This window comes from Cydia amplana, chromosome 1 (assembly GCF_948474715.1).
Source record: "Cydia amplana chromosome 1, ilCydAmpl1.1, whole genome shotgun sequence".
Lineage (NCBI taxonomy): Eukaryota > Metazoa > Arthropoda > Insecta > Lepidoptera > Tortricidae > Cydia > Cydia amplana.
The window spans coordinates 16,816,148-16,843,816 of NC_086069.1; the positions used below are offsets into that span (position 1 = coordinate 16,816,148).

A 27,669-nucleotide genomic window follows, 5' to 3' on the forward strand; every position below is an offset into this window, starting at 1 on the left:
TAAGACGGGATCCCGGGATCCCGAAATACCGGGATCCCGGTATTGGAAGCCCTAGCTGGGAGCTCGTCGAGAACCCCGGTAACGTGTCTGTAGTGAAGTGTCGATGGGTGTTTAATAAAAAAAGTGATGTGGACAATAATGTGCATTATCGTGGGCGGCTCGTGGCCAAAGGCTTTACGCAGAAGCCTGGTGTAGACTATACGGACACTTTTTCTCCTGTAGTGCGTCATTCAACACTGAGACTATTATTTGCTCTTAGTGTAACGTTAGGAATGAGTATAACGCATTTAGATGTTACTACAGCTTTCTTAAATGGTTTTCTGAAAGAAAACATATATATGTCAATTCCTGAAGGTTTTGCAAACAAAAGTGGGGGAAATGTGTTAAAACTAAAGCGGGCTATTTACGGGCTGAAACAGTCTTCTCTAGCATGGTATGAGAGAGTCAAAGATTGTCTTTGTAAATTAGGCTTTAAAAACAGTCAATATGAACCATGTTTGTTTGCAAAAACTAATGGGAAAGTAAAGATAATTGTCGGGCTCTATGTAGATGATTTTCTGATTTTTTCAAACAATGACACTGAAACAGAAAAATTAAAAAATGTATTAAGTTCAGAGTTCAAGTTGAAGGACCTAGGCCCTGTAAGACAGTATCTTGGCATGAGAATAAATTTAGATAAAAATAAAAGTGTGATAACTGTAGATCAACAGCAATAAATATATTGAACAGTTAGTGTCTAAATTTCAGATGTCAGAGTGTAAAACGCAAAGTACTCCCATTGAACCCAAGTTAAATTTAGAAAAAACTGTAGGAAGTTTACCTAATGTTCCTTACCAAAAGTTAATAGGAAGTTTGATGTACTTGGCTGTTTTGACAAGGCCGGACATAGCATATTCGGTAAGCTACCTAAGCCAGTTCAATAATTGTTATAACAGTGAACATTACAATTATGCAAAACGCATTTTAAGGTATTTGCAGTTAACAAAAACCTATTGTTTGAGATATAGTAATAATAATAGTGATTTGCAAGGTTTTGTTGACAGTGATTGGGCAAGTGATGGCATAGATAGGAAGTCTTATACTGGTTTCTGTTTTGTTATGTCAGGGTCAGCTGTTTCGTGGCAAAGCAGAAAACAGAAGACTGTTAGCCTTTCTAGTACGGAATCAGAATACACTGCTCTCTCTGAAGCTTCCAGAGAAGCGGTTTATCTCAGAAATTTATTACATGAAATTACAGGAAAGGTTCATACAATTAATTTGAATTGTGATAACCAGAGTGCTTTGAAATTAGCATCTAGTCATCAAAGTCACAATAGATCTAAACATATAGATGTACGATATCACTATCTCAGAGATGTTGTTAAAAATAATTATGTTAATATTAAGTACATTCCTACTGAGGAAATGCCAGCTGATTTACTGACCAAAGGTTTGTGTTCTCTTAAACACTACAAGTTTATGAAAATGCTAGGTATTGTTTCTTTGTAGGTTTACCCAATATATACCTATGTATGGGGTTGTTTCTTTTACAGCCACGGTTTTAAAATATAATGAATATTAACATTATATTATTTCTCTTGCTTTAGAACAAATAGTTTTTCTTAAAAACTATATAAATTTCAAGGAAATTGGGTGTTGACAGCCTCTTAACTGGTTGGTTACAGAACCACTTTTAGGAATTGTGATTGAATTGCGTAGGTCATCTTCGCTTGTGGTTTCGCCAAAGTTGAAAGTGTTAATAGGCTATGGTGTCTGCTCACATTTAAGTATGAAGTAAGTATATATAACTTACTTTTACACTTAAGTCCTGTTTACTTTCGTTTAATAGAAAATATATTAACTCGCAATCAACCCTAATCAATATGCAAAGAGACCTTTACCTTACTTAGTACTTTAGGTAGAACAGTCAATAATAGATGGTTGACACTAAAATACGTGTTTGTAATGTATTAATAAAACATTTATTGACAATCTTATAATAGGTAACGTACATTATGTTTCATCTGGGCAGCGTGATAGGACTGATAGGTATGTAGGTACAGCTAACCTTAGCACATTTTCTAATAGTGGTTGAAGAGATAAAGTAATGCAGCCCCAGTAAGTACACAAAACTAAACCACGAAATCAAGTGCCATTGTAAGAATTTTCTGCTCTGAATGATAAAATGTAATGTTCAGCAACATTATCGCACTGTGGTTACCAAATAGTGGCTAAGTGAGCTTTTATTGTGTAAGTTTGAATCATGGGTAATACATATTTTTTTACAAAGGAACCCTAAAAGCCTTAAAGGTTAGACGGGACGTGACATGCAAGCGGAGTACCATTAAGCTGCCTCTAATACCGTGATAAAATCTTCTCATATTTTATAATACCTATTTATCAGTTACATTTTATGAAGGAAGTCCTTTTGTTTCAAATGTTGGGTAAACAAGTTGTTAACGTTAACGGCTAAGGACAAAGTAGTAAGCAACATTGTTAAATTCACACAGAAGCTGGAATGCCGTGAGGCGATTTGAGTATGACATTAAAATATCATTAAAACTAGATGTAGTTAATAGTAGGTACGTATGTCCCAGTTTGTGATTTTTGTTTTTGCACCTACTTTTAACCGGGTCAGTAAAAAAGTAAATAAATGTAACAATATATAGGTAATTATTTTATATCAATCTTGTGACACTTTCAAATCACGGGTTTTTATTTGGGTATTATCAGCTTTTTTTATATAGTGCGTCAAGCAAATCTTGTCAGTAGCAATGTACTGCAAATTAAAGTAGGGTTACACCATTAACACTCAAAGAGCAGAATTGCGCTAGGAAAAGCAGCAATGTACATCGATCAAAACGTGTTTATTTTTCCGCCTTTCATACGTCAGTTCGAGTGAATTATCATAACCTCACATTTTTGTAATGTTTACCGTCAACGAGTATGATTGTATATTGTAGCCATTGTAGGCACCTTAGTTTTGCTTGAGACCATGCACAATCTTGGTATTTAATGGTGACAATGACAGCAGAAATTTCTCTTGAAATAGAAACGATTCAGAATGTAAACAATAAGATGATGGCTGTCATTCACGATCCACATTCCACAGATAACACACAGATGACATTGATCCAGTATAATTATTTAACCCCAATTGCAGTAAAAACTTGACGTCTGGTTTTGACATAAGTACGAGTACCTATATAAAGTCCGTCAACCAAATCTTGTCAGTAGTAAAAGGCGGCAAATTTGAAAAATCGCGGGTTAGCAACACTGTGTTCAAATAATTCCAAAACGCGTGTCATCTGTGTTTTATCTGTGGAATGTGGATCGTGAATGACAGCCGTCACCTTATTTGTTTTCATTTGGTTTTCATTCTGAATCGTTTCTGTTTCAAGAGATATTTCTGCTGTCACCATTAAATACCAATACATTAAATAAGATTAAGCAAAGCTAAGGGGCCTACAATGTACAATCATGCTCGTTGATGGTAAACATTACTAAAAATTGAGGTTATGACAAGTATTGGAAGAACTCTTTCGAACTTTTAAGATTATGTTCAGTTTTTTTGTTTTAGGGTTAAAAGGCATAAATAAAATTAAAACGTATGCCTAAATCTATCCAACAAGACCATAAATTGTGTCCTGGAAACCGTCCATAGGCCCACATGTCAAATATTTTCAGCAATCAGTTGTGACTATTTACAAAGGTAAACCTTTTAAACAGTATTAAGAGCCATTATTATATCGCCGTTCTTTCGCAATATCTACCTAATCTATACATGTTTGTTGCAGGATTAAATCTTGCCCAATATAAGGCGTTCGTAGTAGGTAGTATCTTTTCAGACAATACTTACCTATGGCGGTTTATGTACCTACGTGTACAACGCAACCAAGTCGAAAAGTGACCCTTATCTTATTTACCCTTAAATTAAATAAACACCTAAATATCAGTTGTTTTATTTTTAATATGTATATTGTACAATATATATAACCAATCAAAAAAATTACACAGGTATGTCATATTAATCCAGAACAATACACTAATTTACATTAACAAGTGGCATATTATATTGTAAATAACAAATATATGCACTATCTAATTATCTGCATTTTGATATGATTTTATTTTAGTAAACTTAGAAGACATAGATAGGGAACAAAGAGAATATAAGCAGTTGTTTTTGATATCTTCAAATTTGTTCATCATTTTAATTAACATTGTTTTAACATCGCTTTCAAATTGCCCGTCCATGTTTCAATTTTTTTCAATAAACCGCGAGTGACAATTTGAATTGACGTACGCAGGGCGCGCTCAGCGGAAAAAAAAATCTGTTGGTTCGATGTACATTGCTGCTTTTCTTAACGCAATACTGCTCTTTGAGTGTTGCCCTACTTTAGTTTGCTTTACATTGCTACTGACAAGATTTGGTTGACGGACTATAATTATCTGACTGAATTAAATTTCAGTCTCTGATATCTTAATTATGTCATAAATAAGTTTTAGAAATAAATATAGCACATACCTATGTGAGCTATTAGAAAAAAAATTGATACTTAACTACCTAGTTAAGTATCAATTTTTTTTCTAATAACTCATTTAGATTAATCACTCTGTACATACATTATTATATGCTGATATCATATCTGGAAGCAAGTAGGATTTTTTTTAAAGTTAACATTTACTGCCTCGGTATTTAAATTATATGCACACAAAATAAACACGTTTTCACCACTTCCAGTTCCGTGCTGACTATCAAGTAGTTACCTCATCGCCAGCGGAGGAGTAAGAAAAAGTAAGATTTGCATAAGTAATTATTATTTACTCCTAAATATTAGTCATACGGGGTTTTGTCTACATATAGTTTGTCAAAGGACTACCTCATTTCAAACATAGACAGAGAGAATCATACTAGCTTTTTCTTACACTAGTACTAGCACCAAAAAGAAAAGAATGAGTAAGTACCTATAGTTTTTTTTATTACTATTCGGAGATCCAACAGCTGGTAACATGTCAATAGGTTTTATAAGTGTAATACAAAAAGCTATTTACAGGTTCTCACCAGTAAATATATATTAACAAAAACAATTGGTGGTTAGCACTATTGCACTACACATTCAGTTCAACGCCAAAGGCAGAGTAACCAATTATGAATTCGTATCAACTACTAAAAGAAGAAAATAAGATTCAAAAGAAATAAAGAAACAACACAGCACAATGAAATTTCAATAAGCCATGCTCTTTTGTTCTTATTTACTGCCAATTTGGTTTGACCAACTATAAACATATTTTTATTTATGTCTAAACTCACCCTTTTTATTACAAGCTGTTAGGTATGTTTGTTAGTTAGTGAGTCTTGGTAAAGTCTTGGTAAAATCTTGGAAGATAAATTTGACCCACTTCCCGATTTCCGATTGACCTAAAATTTTCAATACATTTGTAAATCGGATGATAATGAAATATTATGATGACATAATATAGAGCTGATCTGCTTATGGAGACAGGAAGTGGTCATGGGAACTCTGCACTCTGTGATAAAACAACGCAAACTGTTTTGTTTTCACTGTAACATCAGAGTAATTTATCGTATATTACAAAAGTACGGAATCCTCCCTTTTTTGTGGTCCTACACACGCTTGGTTTGTTAGGGTTCCGTACCTCAAAAGGAAAAAACGGAACCCTAATAGGATCACTCGTGCGTCCGTCTGTCCGTCCGTCTGTCACAGCCTATTTTCTCCGAAACTACTTGACCAATAAAGTAGAAATTTGGCACAAATATGCAAGTTTGTGACCCAAAGATGGACGTGTAACGTAAATAAATGAATTTTAAATATGGAGGACATTTTTAGGGGGTAAATGAGAAAATTAAAAAATAAAGTTTTTCAAACTATATCGCGTTACATATCAAATGAAAGAGCTCATTGTAAGAATCTCAAATATATTTTTTTTATAATTTTAGGATGGATAGTTTAGCGGTTATTCAAGAAAATAGGCAAAAAATGACCATTCCCCCCCTCCCCCTTATCTCCGAAACTACTGGGTCTAAAATTAAAAAAAAATACACAAAATAGTTCTTTACCTTTAGATGACATGAAAACCTATTAGAAATGTGCAGTCAAGCGTGAGTCGGACTTAATGTACGGAACCCTTGGAACACGAGTCCGACTCGCACTTGGCCGGTTTTTTTGCATCTGCTGCCTGGCCTGCGTTGACTAATGGGCGGTCGTTAATCACGGGCTTTTCTTACAAATGTATCATTTCCTCTGTAATTGAGATTGGTGCTGGGAAAAAACTGTGTCCTTAATACAACAAAAGAAATTTTAATAACAAAACTTGTGAGACACAGACATATTAAATATATTGAAACGAGTCACTCACGTATTTTAAGTAGATAAACGCTCGACATGTTTCACTCTCTTTTTCGAGTTAAAATACGTGACTGACTCATAGCAACATAAAATATGTACACGACTTATTTGATAAGTAAGGTACTAGATAATGTGTGCGTTATTACTCTGAAAAAACAGATGGGTGCATGTGAATCTATATTCGCGTTGGAGGTATCAGCAGTGGAGCCTACAGTACAACTGATACAGGCGGCATTGCTAGCTCTGACCGTGCTGCATCTAGGCGCCAAAAACTACCCACCACAGGCTGCAGTATCCAGTAAGTTCATAAGGCTCCAGAGGATGGACTCTTGTTTATTTCTAATGGAAAAGTTGACTGTCATAAACCTGGAATATTCCGTAGTTTTGAATAACATTATCTTTAAAACAGATGGTGAAGAGTTTGACTTCATAGTGGTGGGCGCGGGATCGGCAGGGGCCGTAATAGCCAACAGGCTCTCGGAGATAAGCGACTGGAAGATCTTACTCATCGAAGCTGGCGATAACCCACCTATCGACTCAGTGGTATGCTATTTCGCTAATTGATTTCATTGTTATAGTACTAAATATGTAACAGGTATAATAACGAGACCCAGAAGTAGTTAACATTTAATGGTAAGAATTCAGTTTCTGTTCCTAGTCATGTATGTATTTAGGAGCAAAAAAATTAACACAAATAAAAAAAATAGTAGCCAGAAAATAAATGTAGCAACAATAAATATAAAACATAGTATCTTTTTCCTGAAAAAAAGTACCACTGCATCAACTGCATGCAGATACAATTATAATATATACATACCTACTTAGGTCGTTTTGTATAAAAAATATACCTAGCATGTTTAATTTTAGGCTTACATGACATAATATGATTTTAATATTTTTAACAAATCGGAATAATAAATTGTGCTGCCTGAGCTTCTATATTAATGGAAAAAAAAGATATCCTTTGTGGTATGGTCACGAACTTTAATTGTTGAACCGTCTAAGGTTCAAGCGAATTTGGTTGTCAATACTAACGGTATAAATGTCCAATGTAGTCCCTAGGTGGCTCAACAATTAAAGTCCGTGACTGTTCCATCAGTGCAAAACGACATCCAGTTGATCTTAAGGTTTGTCTTTATTTTCTATTTTTTGATATTTTCAACTGTTTACTGTGTCAACCTTGTCGCATATCAATGACATTCTGATACTGTGAAATAACTGTTCTATCGTTGTCATAGAGGTAGAACATAATCTTTAAAAAGTAGTAGTGACAATTAACAATCTCGAATATTGTTCAAGTTTGACGCCCAAATGTGTAGGATAAAATTTAGATAAGAAATGCTATCGATATATTCATAATCATGTTGTCAAAATCGGTAGTTCTACCCGAATTTTAAATATGTATTTCCGGCAGAAATGCAGTCGGCAGTAATGTGGCGCTGCAATACTGCAACAGTAATGCTGGTGTAGAGTGAATCCGAACGGTACTTTTAATGAAAACACAATTTTATATATTCCAGATTCCTGCCTTGTTTCCTTTTGTGGATTATTCAACGGCTGACTGGAACTACTATAGTGAAAATGACGGATACTCTAGTCAAGCTCATAAGACAAAAACAATTCATTTAACCCGAGGAAAAATGCTCGGAGGATCTAGTGGCGCGAACTACATGTACTACGTGCGAGGAAACAAGAACGACTTCGAGAACTGGGTAGACATGGGAGGCGATGGATGGGATTGGGATAATGTCACCTACTACTTCAAAAAGAGCGAAGGTCTTAAAAGCCTGGAGGTTTTGCAAGCTGGGTCAGGTGTCCTCCATAATACTGACGGCCCTTTGGGCGTTACGCGACCAGTTTGGAATAATGAAACTGAGGAATATCTCGAAGCATTCGGTGACAAACATAAAATTCTTATCGATTCGAATGGATATGAGCAGCTTGGATACTCACTTCCTCAGTATACCATAGCTGGCCATAAACGTCAAAGTACTGCAATAGCTTTTCTAAGGCCAATCAAAAATCGAAAGAACCTGTTTGTTCTCAAAAACACATTATGTACAAAAGTACTTTTCGATGAAAATCAGAAGGCTACTGGAGTAGAGGTAAAACTTGTAACACTCTCCCACCTCTCTACTCAACTAACCCTACTTTACCCTACCTAGATAGATCTAGACTAGCCTAAAACACTAAAAATTCCAATAAGAAAATCTAAAATTCTAATAGTAGTTTATGCAACAGTGATATAATAAGGGTTCTTAAAATTCAAGGGTCGAAGTTACAAAACGAGACGTAGTCGAGTTTTGTAAAAAGAAGACCCGAGAATTTTAAGAACCAATTATGAGCTGTTGCATACATTACTTTTTCTATGACAGCTGCAGCAAAAAAAAAAAAAAAAAAAAAGTTAAGTAAAGTTATTATTAAAAAAAAGAGTTATTATTAAAAAAAAAGAGTTATTATTTAAAAAAAATTGAGTTATTATTTAAAAAAAAAAAGAGTTATTATTGTAAATGAAAACATACCTCTTTCAATCAAGATGATCGGAACTTGTATCTTTAAAAAAAATAAAGCAGTTGTATTATACTCATAAGATGACTGCTAGCAGTCATCTTATGAGCCTATAGACAAAGCATTCAAATGACATTGCTTTAGATATCACTGTCAGTCATTTAATTGACACATTTAAGTGCTGGAGTAGAAAAAACCCTTTAAAATACCGCAATCCGTAAATACCTTTATTAATAAATATAAAAGTAATGTAAATGACCTAAAAAGCTAATTAAATAAGTTAATATCTTGGATTGGATCAGTAAATTGGCCAAATGATCGTCTAGTGTTTATGTAGAACCCTTCGTCGTAACCGCTAATAGTAACCGAAATCCTTTTCGCATATAAGGAAAGAGTTATGAATCCTAATAATGTCAAATAATTATTAAACCGTAAATTATGTCAGAATAAAATATGTCTGAGTTGTAAGAAAGATTATTGCAAGATTTAGTAATGTTAGATTTAGTCTGACTAAGTCTGAAATATGATGTAAACAAAAAAGTCAATAGTAAAATGTCATAATTAAATATGTCCGAGAAATGTCATAGTAAAGTCTATTGTCAGTAAAGTATGTCAAAGTAAGTAAAGTCTGTCAAATGTAATAGTCAGTTGGTCAATGTCAGAATGAATTCTAATAAATGTCACAATTACAAACATTTTTGTTTTTGGGGTATAGATGTCGCTCCGCCTCCGCGACACCCGTGATCATCATCCAGTTGCAGGTCAGAATCCCCGCCCCAGTTCGGAAGGAACTATTTTGTGGTCCAGAAGGGACATCTTTTATAATGACTGGCCTACTTCACCATTTGACCAAGTCATTATTTGTGACATTTTTCGTCAGCATTGAGAGGCCATCAAAGGGACAATTTAACATAACAAAATACTGGTAGTAGAGCAGCTGTATTTGATCCACCCTAAATCCCCAGAATACTGTAATTTTGTAGTAAACGTATTTTAATATTCAATGAAATGATATTATCCAAACTTTAGCTGTAGTCATTTTGAATCACACTTTCGGACCAAAATAAACTACGGTCTTGCATCTGCCTCGACCTAGCCCAGACAAACCACTCATTGATATATTTCAATAATAATATGACCTTGTATTTTTAAGGCCAAGTGTGAAAATTACAGATCTGTAGAAAACAGAATGAAATCGTCATACAGACTGCCAAGGGACAGGCAAAATAAATATTTCTTTCATAAGCAAAGTGACTCTACAATACTACAGTATATTGTGGTTATTAACTTCACAATATATTTCTACCAGTAGCGTTGCAAAGGACCAAAATATATTTAAAGTCATAAGTAAATAAGTCAAGTTTGTCAATAAGTCATAAATAAGTATATGTAATAATATCCTAACAATCCCTAACCCCACACTACATCCTAGCTATTGCTATTGTGATATTAACCCATAAACCCATAATTATAATCGTAATATACAATTAAAATAGCCATATCAAATGTATCGATAGGGATCCTAGCTAACTACTGTGAATATCTAATGGCTTTGTTAAATTAAAATTATAAACCTAGATTAATCCTAGATTCCCTAAGCCAAACAAATATAAAACCTAGCCCTAACAGCTAAACTAACCAACTAATCTACCGATATATTTGCAAACTAGTATCCCGGGATACACATTTAATTTACTCGCGTAATTACTCGATGTGCAATGAGTAATCTCTAGTCTACAGCTAACTAAGACGAGTGAGGAAGCTCGATTTAGTCTAGATCCTATTCCTCGTGTGCTGGCCAATATATCCACACAGGGGGTTGGGACAGCGGATATATAGCCGGAAAAGGGTAATATAAAAGTGAATATATAAATACATAGATACGGGATATTTGGACTAGAACCTGGCTTTTTTAAGAAGTCTAGTTGACAACCCAAATCGTCCAGATTCCAGGGGTAAAACCTGTCTTAATAAACGCAGGAACTGCCAGGTCCCACCTGGTATTTATCAAAAATCCGCAATTAGTGAACTAGGGCTGTAGTTGACACCGTTTGGTTACCCGCCCTATCTCTCTAACCACCCAGCACTGTGCTGAATTGGAACTTGTTCTATCTACCCCATACTTTATATAAGAGAGCTAAGAAATAAATCGCAAAACTAACTTTAAATTAATATATAAAGTCCTCCAACCAAGATCATTTTAATGTTAAATATCACTAAAATAATCCAAGTCAAAACACTAAATATATTAAACACAATAAAATCACGAATTAATAAATTGCACTGAAAACTAAACAAGACTTTAAAACCTTTAACACTATTGATTTGTAACCTAAACTTCACTAATATATAATACATACATTAGCGCTTGTCTGAGCACAAATCAATAAACAAATAAAATAATTTAAATTCACAATGAATGGCACTATGAACAACACAAACTTTATAATCTTAATAAGTCTATTGATCAATAGTTTAGACTTCACTTAGTACAAATTTAAAATACTAGCGCTTGTCTAACCCACAAACCAATAAACAATAAAACCCTCAAAATTAACACAAATTAAATGAACTTCTCTAAAACTATCAAATAAAACCCCACAACAAGTTACGTTATATTATGCTCCAACTCAAACTCTACCAGCATCATAAGATTCTAGCAAAGTCCAGGCCAGGACACAACATAGGTAACCTAGATTAACCTAACGACCTACACTATTGAACCAGTTCCAACGGACTGCTGAAGGCCAAGAAAATGCTTGTGCAATTCCTTATAAACATCCCTACCATGCCATGACGCTTCCCCGCTATTCCCAGTTCCTTTGCCCTCATTGGTATACCTCAAACTAATGCTGAACTTCATAATCGCATGCAAATTAAACCTTATTTACTAATTAAAATAAGGTCCAACTTGACCTACTTAATGGGTGTGGTTTAAAATATTATTATGACGGCTGTGGGTTGACACCTCAGTTTGTTTTAGGGTTCGTATCTCAAAAGGCAAAAACGGAAACCCCACAGGACCACCCGTACGTCCGTCTATCTGTCTGTCACAATCTACCTTCTCCGAAATTACTGGATTATTTATGTTCAAATTTAGCACACTACATATGTAAGTTTGTGACTCAAAGTCAAACATGTATTGTAAACAAATGAATTTTAAATATAGATGCCGTTTTTGGGGAGTAAATAAGAAAATTTCAAATTAAATATCTTCAAACTATATCGCATTGCATATCAAACAAAAGAGTTCATTGCAAGAATCTTAAATATATTCCTTTTTTTATAATTTTAGGATAAATAGTTTAGATATTTCACTCACGTTTAATATAAAAAATAGATTGCCAAAAACCGCGCAATGTACGGAACCCCGGAACGCAAGCCCGACCCGCATATGGCCATTCTATTCTAATCGTCTTTGTTTTTCTATATGAGCCATTTATTGTAGAGCTCCTCCCTTTCTTAATTTTTTATAATATGGTTCAGTTTTGCATAGAATATTTTAACCAAAACAAACATATCTCATTCATTTTTATGATGACGTGCGAAGTGTTAGTCGAAATTTGAAACTAGTACTTGAGCTAAGAGAACCAATCTAATTTTTGGGCAATGTTTTATAATGCAAAAGCTTTATGACATTGAAATAAAGTTCAAATTATTTTATAAACAAGTATCTTAATAAATTGGTTTACTATAAGTCACCAGGCCCTTCAAAACTTTATCTAGAATTTCAGTCACTTCGGCTTATTTAAGATATGAGACGAAAAATAGCAGTTCCAATTACCGTGAGAATCAAGAATTAAATTTAGCCGATTTAAAAATAGAATAATACTATGTTTACATATAATGATAACATGGTAGATAGATTCTGGCATGTTACAAACTGTCGAATAAACGAATAATCAATCTGTATGCTACGAACGAAATAGTACTTTCAGCCGGATCAATCAACACCCCTCAGTTACTAATGCAGTCAGGTATTGGACCTCAAGATCATTTGACGGAAAATGGTATTAAAGTACTGTTAGACTTACCTTTAGTTGGTAAAAACTTACAAGATCATCCCACATTGCTTGTTATGTTAACAGGCAGAAAAGGCATCAAGTCAGCACCTCAGAACCTTGAAGTATTATCGAATTTAGACAAATTTCCTACTCCTAATATAATGGGTATGATTGCTCTATCAGAGAACAGTTCGGTTCCAGATTATCAAACTTTGATTTTCCCGTTTCCAGCCGCTACTGTGCTGTCGACGCTGATATGTTCCCACGTATTTGGACTTGAAGATCAAATTTGCACTGCGGTTGCAAATGCTGGACAAACGCAAGAGACGCTTTATACGATACTAACTCTGCTGCATCCAAATTCCAGAGGACATATTGAGTTGAAGAGTAATAATCTCGAAGACAGTCCAAAGATTTTTCTTAATTATTATTCAAATGATACAGATTTAGATATGCATGCAAGCAGTATTGAAGATTATATAAGCGTTTTAAATAACGATTTTATGAAAAACATAAACGCTGAGGTCGTAAATATGCAGATACCTCAATGTGCTGATATAGAATTCAATACTCATGAGTACTGGAGGTGCCATGTGTTGAATATTGCTACAACTCTGTGGCATCCAGTTGGAACGTATGCAATGGGCGTTGAAGGTAATAGCGTAGTAGATGCTGAACTAAGAGTGCGAGGTGTTACTGGATTAAGGATAGGAGACGCTAGCATCATGCCAAGCATCACCAGTGATAACACTAATGCACCTTGTATTATGATTGGAGAGAAACTTGCTGATATGATTAAACGGACTCATGGTTATTCATAATTAACATTTCTGGGGCCATACTTAACTAAATTTAATTTTTAACAAGCAGATACGTTTACGGACGATGCTATTAAGCTTAGAAGATTTTTTTCAACCAAGGCAGTAATTTTTCCACTTTTAAATTTTTTGCTCCTTACCTACACCATAAAATGTAATAAAATTGTATATTTGTTTTATTTTGAAATATAAAATTATACTGTTAACCATTTTTGGTGAATGGGGTGTAAATAAATTCTTCAAATTGACGCGGGTGATAAGGGCTATATGTATATTACTAGCTGTTGCCCGCGACATCGTACGCGTGGATTTGTATATTGGTGGTTATATATTATACATTAGCTTAGAACATTATGCAGCAAAAGATAGCAGTAGGGACTATTAATCATGTGTTAATTATTATACACAACCTGGCTACGAAGTTTCAAGTCCCTAACTGAATAAAATTGTTTTGATATAATCCCTCTCAACCCCCAGCATATTTTCAAGTCCACTATTTAGTAAAACCTACTACCTGACTACGTATTTACGAAGTTTGAAGTTCCTAGCTTGAAATAAAATTTGAACTCTCTACCAACTTTCAACCCATTCTTAAACCTTTTAGGGGATGAATTTTTATAAAAGCTGAAATTACTTTTCATGTATTCTAATAATATGCCGTTATACAACAATTCAAGTCCCGCACTCAAATATTTAAATGCTTGACCTCCATACAAATTTTCAACCCCTTTTTTTACCAACTTGAGGGATGAATTTTCAAAAATGCCGAAATTGCTTTTCTTGTGTTTTAATAATATGCCTTGATACAAAGATTCAAGTCCCGCACATAAAAAAATGTTAGATCTCCATACAAACTTTCAACCCCTATTTAACCCTTTTAAGGGTTGAATTTTTAAAAACGCTGAAATCACTTTTCTTGTTCTCTTATAATATGCCCTTATACAAAGATTCAAGTCCCGCACTCAAAAAAATATTTGATGTGCATACAAACTTTCAACCCCTTTTTTCACCACCTTGGGGGATGAATTTTCAAAAACGCTGAAATTAGTTTTCTTCTCTTTTATTATAATACCTTTTTACGAAGTTTCAAGTTCCTAACTTACAATAAAATTTGAACCCCAAGACAAACTTTCATCCCCTTTTTAACCCCCTTAGGGGTTGAATTTTTAATAATGTTCATTTAATGTTATTTTTTTATTTTATGTTACGCGTTTATAAGAAGTTTCAAAGAATTTGTAATGGATTCCATCTTTCAACCCCTTTTTAACCCTGTTCGGGGATGAATGTTTAAAAACGCTGAAATTACTTTTCTTGTATTTTAATAATATGCCCATATACAAAGTTTCAAGTTCCACACTCAAATTTTTTTCGATCTCCATACAAACTTTCAACCCCTTTTTCACCACCTTAGGGGATGAATTTGCTAAAACGCTGAAATCAGTTTTCTTGTATTTTAACAATATATATTTTTACGAAATTTCAATTTCCTAGCTCAAAATAAAACTTGAACCCCGTACAAACTTTCATCCCCTTTTTAACCCCCTTAGGGGTTGAATTTCTCAAAATCGCTTCTTAGCTCGTGTACATTTTATAAAATGCAACCTAGTGTCTAAATTTCAACTTTCTAGCGTTTGTAGTTTCGGCTCTGCGTTGATGAGTCAGTCAGGACCGTGTTTTTTTTTATTTCCGTTAATTTCAAGGGTACATTCCTGAGCTTAAATCAAGTAACTTTCTTAATGACACCGATATTCTAATTAACTCCATTTCGGAGATAATCAATAATTTATTTTTTTCCTATAAGGCCTCTACAAACGTGTACACTTGCCTTAGGGCCGGTTTACATATTGATTAGTGTTTAGAATGAGTTCATAGATTTGCTACTAAACTTAAGTACAATCTCGGTCGATCGATGTTCGAAATGACATTGATATGTCACAGATTGCAATTGTTTGGTTGAGTTAAATGTAATGCCCGTGTTACAACCACGCTATATGCTACATTTAATTAGATTTTAAACTTAATTTCTTTTTTGTAAAAAAAGCAAAAAAATATTTTTTTTTTGAAAATTAACTATGCCATTTAGTTCTCTTAAACGTACTTAACCATACCCCGAAGTTAACGGAATTCAATAAAAACACGGTGTAGATAACGAACTTTCAAGAGGCAGTATTTTGAAGAAAACAGTAGTATCAATAGATTTTCAAAAGTTTGGCTGGGTAAGACGTACGAGTATACTTGCCAGTGGTTACACTGACAAGATTGTTTTTAAAGTCGGTATAAGTGCTGCAAACATTAAAAAAAAGGTGCATACATTCGGGTGGCATTGGGGTATTGAGGCGATTAAAATGAGTGAATGTTCGTTGCCACATTACATTAATAGTGACAGACAGCACTCGTATCTAGGCCGCAGCAGTTATTCAGCTGTAGTAAAGTTATCTTCGGAATGCATCTTTTAACCTCAAAAGGTTTATTTTATTATAAAAAAAATCACTCAATAATTTGTTACAATTACAACAACGTAGTTTCTTGTAAAACTTGTGTAACAGTACCTAAGTAATAAAGATCATTCTCAAAATAACACTGCAAATATATTAAATTTCATAACGCAAATGGCAAGTTAACTACATCTGTATCTAAAAAAGTTTTTAAACAGGCGGTACCTAATTGCAATATATTCACATTTACCATCTATTAGGACTTTCCCTTGGCAATAAAATTGTATTTCTTAATTAATCGAAAACGTTTATTGGCAACTTTCAAACGGTTTAACTTTGAGACCGCTATTAACACGTTTGCCTTAATTGCGACCTTGACGCCTATTGATTCTGCACGGCCGTAGAACCCAATTCAATTGCGGAATTCAACTGTAGCAAATTTTATTGAGGTACGTAACATTTAACGTTCTAATTCTACGTCAATGATTCATACTTACTAAATATTGTCTTACAAGATGATTGCATTATTTCAAGCCCAGCAAGAGCCTGATTAATTGTCAAAGTCTATAAAGCCCGTTTTGGACTTATAATTTTATTTCAGAGATAAGAGACGAAAATCTTTTTCCGATCGCGGCGGTCTCTCACAACGGACGCGTCGCATACTTCCACAAATCGCTCGTTAAACAAATAAATTTCATAAATTCTGATCCGCCGGTAATTAGATCGTATGCCTATGAGTGTAAAGATCATTCTATAAGTCATCAGTGAAACACTTACGTCGTTATCGTGCGTGCATCTTATCTACTGTGGCGGCGTTAATCACCTCGAGCCGCATTGACTTCAAGCAATAAGCGATTCTCGTGCCCGTAAACATGGACGATATTCCCAAGTTCAACACAGAAAAACTCAGTGCAGGTAATCTGGCACGAAATGCAGGCTCGCAGCCGGATTTAAACAAATTAAAGGATAGCTACCTTAGCGAACCTCAAATCACAGTGCGAAAACGCAAACAGCCTGATTTCGAAAGTGATATCAAAAATGACATCTTGGAATTTCGCAAGGATATAAAGGACCTCATGGATATTTGCAAATCCCAAAAGGATGATATCACGGGTATGAAGTCGGATGTCTCTGATATTAAGGACCAGCTATCTAGCATGCGGGCTACGACTGAAAACCTGGTTATCGAACACAACCAACTTAAGGCCGATATTACGGAGATCAAGGATTCTCTCAACTTTCATTCCCACCGGCAGGATGCTCTGTGTACACGTGTCGACTCAATTGAGCTTAGTGTTAACAGGATCGAATTGTTAGAACAGGATGTCTCCACGTTAAAACAATCGTATAATAACCTGCAATTAGAACATCACACACTACAGCAACGCGACCGCCTACATAACCTAGAAATATCGGGGATCCCGGAGAACAGAGCTGAAAATCTTAATGGCGTAATCACAAATATCGCTAAAATAGCTGGAGTGGATATAACTTCTGCAAATATTCTGCATGTGAACCGCGTACAGCCACGGGTGGAGGCAGCTGGCAGGCCACGTAACATCGTCGTTCAATTGAACTCCCAAATTATCAAGGACAGCATTTTATCCGGTATACGCAGGCGCAAAGGTATTACCAGCACGGATATTGGCATGCCAGGTGAAGCGGCCATAATATATGTTAACGAACATCTGATTCCATTCTACAAGCAACTACGCAAGGAAACCAAAGACGCGGCGAATGCAGCAAGCTATAAGTATGTGTGGGTACGCAACTGCAAAATATTCGCAAGGAAATCTGACAAATCTCCTATTATCTTCGTAAAAGATGCGAACGATATTAATAAAATTAAGTGACTTCTTTTTTATAATATTATTATATATGTGTTAATCTTAGTGCAATTATTACTCTTAGTGCTACTTATTCTTGCAGCTCTGTGTGTTTACATATATCAAGTCTCTAGAACCTATCATAACTTGTTCAAATTTGTAAATAATAACGTATACTACGCAAAAACAGTAAGTACTATTCTATGTATTTTTAAAGGTCAGACACCACAAAAAACACCTCAAATTATACTAATATCCATGGTTGCAATACCTAAACCCTTTTGTTTTGTTCTACGTACACCTCCGACGACACTAATGCATATTACCCCTGGTACCCATTACACAAACATCTGTTTCTTAACAGTTATAATTATCACTAAGTTTCAGTATCGCTCATTTCTTAATTTATTCCACATTGCTAATTCGAGTCAACCCATTAATTCGTTAAATTTAAAACTGAAATTACTTTACTATGAAATAAGATTATCATACGATCACTTAACTGTGCGAAATGAACAAGCATTAACAGTGTTATGCCATATATTACATATGACAACATACGATTTTCCTAATATTGCAAATATTTTTTCTTTAATAAATAGCCCCTCTCCTATCAAATATTATTTTATCACCAAGTATTTATCCACATCGTATCAAGATCCTCAAATATTTCGAATTTTTTATTTTTATTTTTCACAAATATTAAGACTAATTCTGATAGTTATTTCGTTCTCTTACAGTGAATAACACGATTTATTATCCAAATGTAAACAATAGTAAGCTTAATATATATTACCAAAATGTCCGTGGTCTAAGAACCAAGTGTTTAGATATATACAATAACATACTTCATAATGATTACGACTTAATATTTTTAACCGAAACTTGGTTACAGAGTGACATTTTGGACTCAGAACTTTGTGATTTCCGATACGATGTATTTCGGTGTGACAGGAATCTCCACATAACTAATAAGAGTACGGGCGGCGGGGTTATGGTGTGTGCACGTCGCAATCTTTGTGCCGCGCTGTACCGTGAGTGGTCATGCGCGGGAATTGAATCACTGTGTGTAAGTATACCGGGCCGCGCTCTCGGCGCCCCAACCGATTTAATTGCTGCATTAGCATATTTACCACCTGTTGAGGAAAATTTGCCTTTAAACCTAGATGACATAAAAAATAATATGACACGTATGATCGACACATTTCCCTCATCTACCTATCTATTATTAGGAGACTTTAACTTACCGTGTATATCATGGAATAGTAATGTAGGTTTCTCTTTGTTAAATCAGGGCAGGTTAGATTATCAAAGCGCGGCGTTATCTTTCGTTGAAGATATGCAATATTTAGGCCTAACACAGTACAATTTTATAATGAACTCATGTGGCAATATTTTAGATCTGTGTTTTAGCAATCTGCCTATGCTCGTGTCCCAATGTCAACCAATTTCTAAGTTAGATGTTTATCACCCGCCACTCTTAATTGATATCTTAGATCTGTTTATAGTACCTTTAAAACATAATACGACACCTCGCTTTAACTTTTTCAAATGTGATTATGTTAAAATAAATGCATACTTAAGTAGTATAGACTGGAATACAATTTTAAGCACAAGCGACGTAAACAAAGCTGTTGACATTTTTTATAACACGCTAAATGATTGTTTTGTTAAATTTGTACCTATATCATATCCAAAAAATGACTCTTACCCTATTTGGTACAGCTCCTCGCTCATAAAGATAATAAAAGAAAAAAACAAAGTTAATTTAAGGTGGAAAAAGTTCTTAAACCCACGTGATTATGACGAATTTTCTATGCTTAGAGCTAGGCAAAAACATGTACAGAGAGAATGCTTTCAGCGTTTTACTAACAACACCGAATCTTACATCAAGCGTTCTCCTAAATTCTTTTGGAAATATGTAAAATCTAAACGGGGAGGCTCTAATTACCCTAATTGTTTCAATTTAGGTAGTAATCACTACAACAGTGGCGTGGATATCTGTAATGCGTTTAATACATTTTTTGAGAGTGTGTTTGACACTACAAACTCCTCTTATAATCCTAACAATAGTTCTATAGGCAGCAATCAGTGCGATGCAATGTCCGGAATCGATGTAACTTGCGAAATCGTGTTAAGTTTTTTAAAGCGCCTAGATAAAACTAAGGGACCTGGTTGTGACGGTGTTCCACCTATCTTTTTATCTTCTTGTGCTGAGAGCCTTGCATGCCCATTATCCATTCTATTTCAACGATCTTTAAAAGACTGTATTTTCCCCTCCATCTGGAAAAGGGCACATATTATTCCTATATATAAAAAAGGTTCAAAGTCCAATATCGAGAATTATCGACCTATCTCCATCCTCAATACCATAGGAAAGCTTTTTGAATCCATAATTTTTAAACAAATTTACCCCCTTGTGTATTGTGGGATCTCGGATAAACAGCACGGTTTTTTAAAGGGACGTTCTACAGTTTCGAACCTAGCTTGCTTCACGAATCATGTTTTAACAGAAATGGAAGGAGGCGGTCAAGTTGACGTGATATACACAGACTTTGAAAAAGCGTTTGATCGTGTCAACCATGCTATACTTCTCATGAAGCTTGAAGCACTAGGAATTCATGGCGACTTGCTCAGATGGGTCAAATCTTACCTCACTAATCGTTCCCAAGCTGTAGTTCTTGGCGGCTACAGGTCTGATTACATCAATATTCCCTCTGGCGTGCCCCAAGGCTCCCATCTCGGTCCTCTCTTTTATAATGCTTATATATACGATATTAATACGTGTTTCGTAACCGCACGCCATTTACTATATGCAGATGATAAAAAAGTTTTCATGCGTGTTAAATCTTTAGCAGACTGCGAACTCCTGCAAAATGATCTTAATAACTTAGTCGAGTATTACTCCCGTAACAAGATAACAATAAGTGTTAATAAGTGTCAGTGTATAAGTTTTACTCGAAGTCTTAAGCCATTCAATTACTCATACCACTTTAATGGCGTGGCGGTGAACAGAGTCGATGTTGTGCGTGACCTGGGTGTAATTCTAGACTCCAAAATGACAATGAGAAATCACGTTGACTCCATTGTTAACAGATCATATCGCAGTTTAGGCTTCGTCATGAGGACCTGCAAACCTTTTCATAGCTTGTCATGTCTAAAAGTAATATATTACGCATATGTGAGATCCATCCTTGAATATGCATCACCTATCTGGTCAGTTTGTTACGCTGTTCATAAAGACCGCATCGAAAAAATTCAAAAAAAAATTTATAGCTCATTTAAATTTTAAATTTAAGAAAGCATCTGTTGGGTACGAAGGTAATTGCCGCAAATATAACCTCCTTTCACTTGAGGCTAGGCGCAAATTGGCTGATATGAGTCTACTTTTCGACATAACTAGAAATCGTTTAGACTGCCCTGAATTATTATCTGGCCTATCGTTTCGAGTTCCAAGACGTCGAACTCGGCACACAACTCTGTTTCATGTACCCTTCCACTCCACTAACTATGGTTCTAACGCCGTGTTATCACGGATCCCTCACTTGTATAACACCGAATTCTGCACTGCTGATCCTTTTGTAGGGTCAAAAAATAAATTCAAAAAATCTATATATTCCATTTTGTTCAAAGAAAATTAATATAAAATCAGTTTCTGTTTTTATTATTATTGTAATTTACATGTAATTTTACAATTTTACATTTAATTTCAGTACTGGTAATAATTGCTCCTTAAATAAAAAAGTAAATATGTACATCTTATTACAATATCTCTTTACATCATAAATCATAACTTTTTCTAGCTATGTGCTCCTGGGTGCCAGGGTTATGCAATTAGTTGTACGTTATAGGTAGGTACCTTTCTAAATTCTAACTCCTAATAATTCTAACTTACAATAAAACTTCAGTTTGAGTACTACATTATGGTGTTTATCTTAATATTCTTTGTGAATGTCTGCTGGTGTCTGATTTACAACTGATGTAATGTCATGGTTTTGTTTTGTATCAGAAGTAGGTATTTTTTACTACATTTTTTAACTACATTACTTAAACTTTGTACAACCGGTTTATAGTATTTCTAGCGTATCGAGCATTTGTGTGTATTGTACATTCTCGTTGTTTTCTTATCTTTGCTATTTTTAATCGTTATACAATGTAATTCAATGGATGACTGTTATTGGCCTTATTTTTATGTAAGCATTAATATGTCTTAGTTATATTTACGGCTGTTGTTGTCCTGAATACCAATAAAAAAAAAAAAAAAAAAAAAACAATTATCCCATTTTCCGCCGTGATTCAAATTAAATCGTGTAATCGTTTAGATGTTAACTACTGCTGCATTAAGTACCTACTTGCGTCGTTGTTGCCGACTTTTTGTCTGTCCATTTCTTTGACACAATGAGTGACTTTCGACGCCGCGTTATTGCCACGATTATGACGTTCATTCTTTAACTTATTTTATCAAGGAAAGTGACAGATAAAGCGGCAGCAACAACAACGCCCTTTAATCGGTTATCAACTGCAGCTGCTGTTGCGACGTTACTGCTGCGGCCTTGACACTGTATCTGATTGAACGTCATAAAGTCATAATATCTTGTGACGAGGAACGTTCAATTTATCGCTCTTTATATTAAGGAGAACAGCAACAGAAGAAGCAGCCTTAGTAGCAGTAGCAATAGTAACGCTGCTGCTATCATCATCGCAATGTTATAATCATAGTAACAAATGACAGTCGACAGTGTAGGTCCTAAAATACGGCGTTGCGGGAACAAAAGATTTCCTTTGGCAGGATTGGTCCTTAGGCCCCAAGGATGGATTTTAAAAGCGGAGCCACCAAGATTTTTGATGTAAATTTCTATGAAAAATACCTATCCTGAAAAGAAAGCCCTAAGACAAATTAACTCAACCTATGTGAATTTTATATTAAGTATAATTGGTTCAGGCGGAGTATGTCACTTTCTTAGGACGTCACATTCTGAGTTCGTCACTTTCTGACTTTGTCACTTTCTGAGATCGTCACATTCTGAGTTCGTCACTTTCTGATTTTGTCACTTTCTGAGATCGTCACAAGAATGTACAGAAGAATACGACACTTACTTTCTGAGGACGTCACTTTCTGAGAACGCCACTTTCTGAGGACGTCACTTTCTGAGTTCGTCACTTTCTGAGTTCGTCACTTTTTTAGCATAGGTACGATTTAACAGTATAATATACCTGCACGAAAGATGTATACTGCCAGCAACCAGATTAATAGCTGTTTGACATACGGTCGCTTTTATATCCTACATACCAATACCAATCTCTGTTTGCCTTACGCCTGACTCGTAGAGAATTCCATTTGGCAAAACGTCCTATGTGTCGTGCAATAAAGTGAAAATAGAGAAATAAATAATAATAAAAAACAATCTAATTATGTTTCAATCAGAGTATTTAATTCAGAATAAGTACTTAGAAACTACAAGCACCAAAACATTTAGCCACAGATTGGAGTTAGGCCGGCAACAGCTTCGATTCAATACACATAAATGTATCGCACAGTAGGAACCATGATTTTATCATTCTCCGCTGTGATTAGCTCGTGAAGGTATCACGGCAAGCTCGCTGACACCAGTAGAAGGTCATAATTCCAACATATTTACATTTAAACGGACTGCCGCTCCTTTCGTGACAACATATTCTTCAGCATACCGCGTCTTCTGTCATGTCTCCATAAACTCAAACGTCTTTTTTTCTGATGATAGTGTAAATTTTGGATACCTATCTGCGTATAAAATCAGCATTGCAGTTTTGTTTCAGACAATATTTCTTCTCGTGTCATCTGTGGAGAATAGGCGTCAATGGATTTTTTCTTCAAAGCGTTGCCGAATTTCAGAATACGTATATGTTCAGCCATCAATCACTTTTGCGTATGGAGTGATCCATACTCTCATAGTTCTCATGTTCTTTATTTGTTTGTTTTTTTCCTATATAGGTTACACGATGAATTTTTAAATTATTATTACATTATACTTTTAGCCTGACAATAGAAATCTAGCATGTCGCCGATTTGACAACGCTGATTTTTTTTCTATTTAAAATGCGAAACTACAAAAAGGTTATATATAGTTTGAGGACTGTCTCATTTCAAACATAGACAGAGATAATCATACTATCTTTGTCTTACTCTAGTACTAGCACCCAAAAGAAAAGGATGAGTATAGTTTGCATTGTTCTTATTTAATGACAAATTGGTTTAACCAACTGTAATTTGATAATATGGTGCGCTAGCTTCGACCCGTGACTTCATCTGCGTGGAAATATGATGATAATAATTATAGCTGGTCAACCAAATCTTGTCAGTAAAAAAAGGCGCGCAATTCTAATTTTCTATGGTACGATATCCCTTCGCGCCTACATTTTTCAAATTTGCCGCCTTTTTCTACTGTCAAGATCTGGTTGACCAAGTATATGTCCTTCCCCGGGCCTCAAATCTTGGGGAACGAAAATTTGATTATTTTTGCGCTACGACGTACGGTTTAGGAGATACAGCATTATAAAGTTTTTTTTTGTTTTTTTATTTATTTCTTTTTTGTTTTTTTTTTTTATTAATTAGGGGTTTCTTACAGAGGAATGAACATTTTATTATTTTTGCACTACGACGCACGGTTTAGGAGATACAACCCATAAACCTTTTTCTTTCTTTTTTATTTTTTTCTTGTTTTTCGTGTTTTTTAAACATCACTTAGGGGTTTCAAAGGGGAACGTAAATTTGATTATTTTTGCGCTACGACGTACGGTTTAGGAGATACAGCATTATAAAGTTTTTTTTTTTTTTTTTTTTCTTTTTTGTCTTTTTTTTTATATTAATTAGGGGTTTCTTACAGAGGAATGAACATTTTATTATTTTTGCACTACGACGCACGGTTTAGGAGATACAACCCATAAACCTTTTTCTTTCTTTTTTATTTTTTTCTTGTTTTTCGTGTTTTTTAAACATCACTTAGGGGTTTCAAAGGGGAACGTAAATTTGATTATTTTTGCGCTACGACGCACGGTTTAGGAGATACAGCATTATAAAGTTTTTATTTTGTTTTTTTTTTTTAATTTTTTTTTGTGTTTTATTTTTAAATATTAATTAGGGGTTTCTTACAGAGGAATGAACATTTTAATATTTTTGCGCTCGGTTTAGAAGATACAACCCTATAAACATTTTTCTTTCTTTTTTTTTCGTGTTTTTTAAATATTACAAGGGGTTTCAAAGGGGAACGAAAATTTGATTGTTTTTGCGCTACGACGCGAAGGACCTAATTATTGTTTATAAATCATCATCATCATCATTATATTTCCACGCAGATGAAGTCGCGGGTCGAAGCTAGCGCAACATATTATCTACAGTCCGTTAACTCTAATGACCTTCGGATTTTAGAAAGATCGGGTATCGGCGCTAACACGCGAAGGTGATACTGCTATTCTGCTTTCTTACTCACTCACAAAAAGTTTTAAACTTACCGCAAAAAGTTAGGGATACCTATTGTCTCAATGTAAAATAAGCCCTAATTTAATGGCGTTATGCTTAATATTTGGTTGATGACTATATTGCTATTTGACTTTTTGTCATATTCTATATAAAATAGAATCAGAATTTGAAAGCAGAACGTCACACCGTCATTTACTACTTCTGGCTGAAATTATATAGAGTGGTAATAACAGTCACATTTTTTTTTTGTAGGTAAGTAAGTATATTTTATAGTTTGTGTTTTTTATTTTATCTCTAGTTTTAATTCAAATTTACTTTAAAATAAAAGAATAAATTAAAACAATAATTTTAAATTTAATTTGTAAATATACAGTAAGTACTTACGAGGGGCGTTCAAAATATTCTCGGTATTGATATCTTACAACCTCTTCTAAAATTTCTTTCGTTACTGGCCGCTAAGGTTTATTCATTGACATTAAAAAAAAGTATAATTCGAACCGAGATGTTCTTTTGTTTTTCTGCAATTGCTGAACAAACATGAACATCATGTGGGAATTGACAATGTTAACTAAATTAGAACATCGATGCGTGATAAAATTCTTGACAAAACAGGGTAAAAATCAAAAAACCATAAAAGAGGAAATGGATTGTGTTTACCGTGAGTCTGCTCCTTCTTTATCTACCATTCAAAAGTGGTCAAGCGAGTTTAAACGTGGAAGGGAGAGTGTTGAAGACGACCCTAGACCTGGCCGGCCTGTAGTAGCTACTTCACAAGAAAATATTGATAAAGTGGAAAAACTTATATTGGAAGATGGTCGAGTGAAGGTAAAATCTATAGCACAAGTAACCAATCTCTCTATTGGTACCGTACATGATATTATCCATGACCATCTTAATATGTCAAAAGTAAGTGCAAGATGGGTTCCGCGAATGCTGACTCGGCTTCAAAAAGACATGCGTGTAGCTTGTTGTTCCGATTTTATTGACCTGTGCGGTGAAAATCCTGATGAGGTGCTGCAAAGAATAGTTACTGGAGATGAAACCTGGGTTCATCATTATGACCCAGAGAGTAAACAAGAGTCCATGCAGTGGCACATTAAGGGTTCAGCTCATCCCAAGAAGTTCAAGGTCATCCCTTCAGCTGGCAAGGTCATGGCCACGATATTTTGGGATTGTGAAGGAGTATTACTGATCGATTATAAAGAAAAAGGTGTAAATATCACAGGACAGTACTACGCTAACATTCTACGTCAATTAAAGGATGCAATCAAAGAAAAGAGGCGAGGAAAGTTAACCAAAGGTGTTATGCTTCTGCATGACAACGCCCCCGTCCATACTGCTCATATTGCCAAGACAGCTATTGTTGAATGTGGGTTTGAAACTGTTACTCACCCACCGTATAGTCCGGACTTAGTCCCCAGCGACTTCTTTTTGTTCCCCAATCTTAAAAAGGATCTGCGTGGAAATAAATTTTCCGATGATGAAGCATTGAAGGCGGCAGTGGAGGAGCATTTTTACACCAAAGATAAAAAATATTTTTATGCAGGATTAAAAAAAATAATTGATCGATCTTTTAAGTGTATGAACATAGGGGGGGAGTATATTGAAAAATAAAAATATCAAACTTTTCGTACTTGTTTGTTTTCATTCTCATACCGAGAATATTTTGAACACCCCTCGTAAAAGTCACATATTTTAATGAATTTAAATATTTACTTACCTACTAGTTATGGTGGTATTAACTACTCTATACAAGGTGGTACAAACCTCGATGTCCAAAAATTTTTTTTAGATTCTTCACTACGTGGGCTATCAGATTACTAATTTGGGAACTTTCCACCTCGGTTCCTTTGACCGGCGACTCTGTCAAATTATGATGTTATTATGGTGTTAAGGTCCCTTTTTAGAGTTTTTCGTAAATAACTCTTGAACGGTGGCCCGTAGCAAAAAATGTTCTACTACATAAGTAATCCATATAAAATTTCCTACAAAAAAGATTCAGTACACTTTTTCGCTAGGATCAATGTTTTAAAATATATGAAAGTGGGAAAGTCACGTATAATTTATTCTAAGGTTGTTATTTTTTAGTTTTTCGTAAATAACTCGTAAACGGTAGCTCACAGCAAAAAATTATCTTTTACGTAAATAATCTATTTGAGATTTCTTATAAAATAAATGCTACTTTTTTTCGCTAGGATCAACATTAAAAAATATATTTTCTATTTTCTATTACGCGATTACGTCCGATTTTACCCGAAAAACGAATTTCATT

The 27,669-nt window shown here is 34.7% G+C and overlaps 2 protein-coding genes across 2 annotated transcripts; both read left to right on the top strand.

Annotated features, from left to right (window-relative positions):
- Positions 1 to 6,691: 6,691 nt before the first annotated feature.
- On the top strand, positions 6,692 to 13,683 carry LOC134647975 (ecdysone oxidase-like). The gene is made up of 3 exons (XM_063502434.1): positions 6,692 to 6,893; positions 7,856 to 8,455; positions 12,724 to 13,683. The coding sequence occupies exons 1-3, from the start codon at positions 6,693 to 6,695 to the stop codon at positions 13,681 to 13,683; spliced, it is 1,761 nt and encodes a 586-aa protein (XP_063358504.1). The 5' UTR covers position 6,692.
- A 3,304-nt stretch (positions 13,684 to 16,987) lies between these two features.
- Positions 16,988 to 17,968, top strand: LOC134648065 (uncharacterized). The gene has a single exon (XM_063502548.1). It carries the CDS (start codon positions 16,988 to 16,990, stop codon positions 17,966 to 17,968), a length of 981 nt encoding a protein of 326 aa, XP_063358618.1.
- The last annotated feature ends 9,701 nt before the right edge of the window (positions 17,969 to 27,669 follow it).

Bases quoted from the DNA above. Each gene is read 5' to 3' on its own strand.
- LOC134647975 (XM_063502434.1), top strand. From the start codon at position 6,693: ATGGAAAAGTTGACTGTCATAAACCTGGAATATTCCGTAGTTTTGAAT. The intron at 6,894-7,855 runs GTATGCTATTTC...ATGAAAACACAA, and splicing joins ACCCACCTATCGACTCAGTG to TTTTATATATTCCAGATTCC. The intron at 8,456-12,723 runs GTAAAACTTGTA...CATGGTAGATAG, and splicing joins AGAAGGCTACTGGAGTAGAG to ATTCTGGCATGTTACAAACT.
- LOC134648065 (XM_063502548.1), top strand. From the start codon at position 16,988: ATGGACGATATTCCCAAGTTCAACACAGAAAAACTCAGTGCAGGTAAT.